This window comes from Notothenia coriiceps, unplaced genomic scaffold (genome assembly GCF_000735185.1).
Source record: "Notothenia coriiceps isolate Sejong01 unplaced genomic scaffold, NC01 NC01_scaffold00001723, whole genome shotgun sequence".
NCBI lineage: Eukaryota > Metazoa > Chordata > Actinopteri > Perciformes > Nototheniidae > Notothenia > Notothenia coriiceps.
This window is the reverse complement of record NW_011334424.1, coordinates 314-4,615: the sequence shown is the minus strand read 5'-3', so window position 1 is coordinate 4,615 and position 4,302 is coordinate 314. Positions and strand designations below refer to the sequence as shown.

Genomic DNA, 4,302 nt, shown 5'->3' with positions numbered 1-4,302 from the left:
CCACCACAACCCGGCAGTACTGATCCATCCATGATGATGACATCTCCCTCCTGCTCACCTGTGCAATGAAGACAACGTGCTTCCCGCTGAACTTCTTCTCGAGCTCCCTCACCAGACGCACCTGGATCTTCTGGAAGGACTTCAGCTGAGGAACGGGAACGAAGATGATGATGGCTTTCCGACTGCCACCCACCTCGATTTCCTAGAGACAAAGCCAACACACTTAATGACAGAAGAAAACAAATGATGAACCCTGATCATTTAAAAACCCAAAAGCCACTGACTGGTGAAGAAACATTAGACTTTCTACAGGTGGAAAGGAACATTTATTCTTCAAACAGTTAGCTGATAAAGTGAAGAAATCCCACTGTTCACACCAGATTAATGCTAGCATGCTCATGACAGTAAACATGAGTTAAGCCCTTGTGTAAAATAATGTGCTCTGCGTGGTTTCCCATCACAGTAACAGCCACTCAGGAGTCTTGGAAGGTAATTGACATCTTTATCAATTAATATAATGACTGGCAGATCAAAGCAAACTTAGTGAAAGTTGCATAAAGACGTTTGTCATTTAGCATGAAATATCAATGTGCCCCTGTCTAAAACCAAAAGATTAAACTTGAATGCTAAATGTTTCTTTATGCTGGACAGGAGACACTAACATCATGGTTTCCCATCACAGTAACAGCCACTCAGGAGTCTTGGAAGGTAATTGGCATCTTTATCAATACATATAATAGTAACTGGCAGATCAAAGCAAACTTAGTGAAAGTTGCATTAAAAAAGTGACCTAAGATTTCCATTGAGATATCTGCACTGTAGCTACGTACAACTGACAATCAAAGTCAGTTAGCATCACAATGTACACCTGTCTAAAACCAAAATGATGTTTCTTTAAGCTAGACAGAACAGAAATGCATTTAGATTCACGTTTCCAAGTCACGGTGACTCTTGTACAATCAGATATTGTGCACTGCATGGTTTAGCCCCCCAGTAATGGCCCCAAAGGACTCTGGGAAGATGTAGGAATATACAGGACGCCCATCTCTGGAGAAGAGCTTTGTCTCCGACATCGTGGAACGGGACTTTACGTCTCAGCTGAACGCTACGCTCCCATACGCCACAAGGACAGAGCCAGGAGAGCAACCTCGCTGGATATCCATGTCGGGTTCACACAGAATACACACATTCATCATCATCATCATCATCAAGGTTGTGGAAGAGGTCTGTTTTTAGTTTATTGAAACCTCATGTATCATTAAAGCTATGATTCATTGTGTCTTGATGTTGAGTTTCAGAAGGACCAGCATGAAAGCAATGCAAAATGATCATGAAATAACGTTTTCAGTTTGCTTTAGACTTATTTTTTCTTGAGCCATCAATTTGAATGGATCATTAAGTGTCTGAACGTAGCATAACATTTCCTTTAAAAGTTCTCAGAGCTAAAGTTCTTATTTGAAGTAGACATGCTTTTTCACGTCTGAATAAATGTTTTAAACAATCAATGCGTTGGATGCTTTTCAGACGGCCAACCAGAATAGCACCTATGAGGGCTTCAAGTTTTCAAAATACACGATCACTTAGTTTCAGATCAATTTAAAACTGTGGGGTTCTGGTTCGTTATGAAGACGTATGCAAGGCTTTGTGTCAATGCATCTGACTTACAGTAAACCAAAGGATTAACGAGGTAACGATGAGTTGAAGTGGTTTCTGTTATCTGAATATACGGTCACATCTACGTGGACTCACTTTGTGTTCCACGTTGTTCTGCTGAGCTTTGTCCAGGTGGATCTTGATGAGCCGACTGCAGTCCTGCTTCACTCTGATCCTCTTTCCAACGATCTCGCTGGGGAACACCAGGTCCTCCAAGATGGCATCGTGGACCGCGGTCAAGGTGCGGCTGAGGGGGAGCGAAGGAAAAATTCAAGTTAAATACCCAACTCTCCTGCAGGGCGTATAATCAGCCCGGAGATCTCTGAATAGAAAGATATAGCCAAAAAGTGATTATTGTTTTTAATAATTTAATGAATTGGGTTCTATACGAGTGTAAAAACCCCCAAATCCACTTCTACTATCCTCTATAATGTTATATCTACTTGCTTTTCTGTGATTAACATCAGAGGACATTTAATATGTTAAGTGGTGGACTCTTGGCAGAACTAAAAACATCAAGACTCAAGGTTAGATGGAGACATAACCTCAGGATTTAGTTTGTCATTTATCTGCATTTTCCAATCTGTAAAATAACTGGCAGACGAAATAAATATAACTAAGTGATATAACTAAGTGATATAACTAAGTGATATAACTAAGTGGGAAACTTAGTCAAACTTACAGTAACATACTTTGACATTAAATACTGTCAGAATGAACACATGTCCAATATAAAAAGCAGACCATCGTTTACACGTTTCATTATGGCCGACAAAACACAATTACATAGGCACTTAGATTCACGTTTCCAAGTCACGATGCCTCTTGTACAAACAGATATTGTGCACTGCATGGTTTAGCCCCCCAGTAATGGCCCCAAAGGACTCTGGGAAGATGTAGGAATATACAGGACGCCCATCTCTGGAGAAGAGCTTTGTCTCCGACATCGTGGAACGGGACTTTACGTCTTAGCTGAACGCTACGCTCCCATACGCCACAAGGACAGAGCCAGGAGAGCAACCTCGCTGGATATCCATGTCGGGTTCACACACAATACACACATTCATCATCATCATCATCATCATCCAAGGCTGTGGAAGAAGTCTGTTTGTATCTTTTAAAGTTTATTTAAACCTCTATTCATTAAAGCTATGATTCATTGTGTCTTGATGTTCAGTTTTAAAAGTAGTAGCAAGAAAGTTGCTTTTTACAGCACCACGGCTTCAGATGGCATTTTTTTATGGATTTATTGTCAAAGCATTTTATATATTCATTGCTATCGGGATGTTAAGAGCATTCCGTGGAATATAACAAGTGTTTCTGAAGTGAATTACCTACCCCCCCACCTTTAATCTAAATTGCACTTTTTAGTTGTCATGTCTTACAAAACTCCTAAGGATGTTGAGTATATAAAAGAATAGCATACAGATCCACACAGAAAGGCTGGACCCAGTGAGCTGTGGCGTACAAATGGCTTAAATGATCAGCTTTCACACGTTTGGATTGAATGAATAACCTCAACATGAAGCTATTTTGCTAATTGATTGCAACAATTTCCTAGTTTTCGTTGTAATAAGGAGTTACGGTGGTGTCTCAGAGTAAAGACTAGAAAGAGTGATATAAAAACAAACAATAGTTTCCTGGATAATCCAAGCAACAAAAAAGCTGATTATTCCCACGCTCAGGGTAAATCTGAGCTGGTGTTTTATTAAACATGTCTCACCTCCTGGGACGCTTCTGCTTGTTCTTTGTGCGACTTTTCCTGGTGGGTTTGGGCAGAATTCTCCTCTGAAAAACAACATCGTCTCATTAACCCTCCAATCAGGATCCACACACATTTAAACCGCTTCAAATTCAATTCATTCAAGAACATCGTGAGTCAGGGTCAGACTGATATTCGGGCGCAGTATTGGATATAACCTGCTGAAAGCCTCTTTCCTCCTAGCCTTACTCGACAGCTTCAGAGTCGAGAACGTGCTTCTTTCTGCATTAAACAAAACATTTCAATAGAAAATGTCAATACTTATAAATGAAGTTTTGACAGTCACCAAATTCTAGCTATTGACTTTAAATCAAAATGTGTCTTTACATGCCCATATCAGTCGAACCCTAACACATCAGATAATGTGCACTGCATGGTTTAGCCCCCCAGTAATGGCCCCAAAGGACTCTGGGAAGATGTAGGAATATACAGGACGCCCATCTCTGGGAGAAGGAGCGTTTGTCTCCGACCATCGTGGAACGGGACTTTACGTCTCAGCTGGACGCTACGCTCCCATACGCCACAAGGACAGAGCCAGGAGAGCAACCTCGCTGGATATCCATGTCGGGTTCACACACAATACACACATTCATCATCATCATCATCATATGTATACATCTTTCTCATACCAGGCTGTGGAAGAGGTCTGTTTGTATCTTTTAAAGTTTATTTCAAAGGAAATCTGACGTGCATGAGGTGAAAAGTCACGCCTCTCCAAAATGTTGGTTTCCAAAAACTTGGTGACATTATTTAAAATCATTCTGGATATTTTTGAGGAGTAGGATTACATTTCTCAGTCCAACTTAAAATCACAAACATGTGAAGATGCATTTTCGTTATACATCTAAGTGTAGTACAATTCAACTATTACCAGAGATGGTTCATAT

The 4,302-nt window shown here is 40.5% G+C and overlaps 1 protein-coding gene across 1 annotated transcript; it reads right to left on the bottom strand.

Moving 5' to 3' along the window:
• Positions 1-959: 959 nt before the first annotated feature.
• Positions 960-3,888, bottom strand: rps7 (ribosomal protein S7). The gene is made up of 3 exons (XM_010792159.1): positions 3,846-3,888; positions 3,377-3,458; positions 960-1,900 (listed from the first exon to the last, which is right to left on the bottom strand). The coding sequence occupies exons 1-3, from the start codon at positions 3,886-3,888 to the stop codon at positions 1,714-1,716; spliced, it is 312 nt and encodes a 103-aa protein (XP_010790461.1). The 3' UTR covers positions 960-1,713.
• Positions 3,889-4,302: the final 414 nt, after the last annotated feature.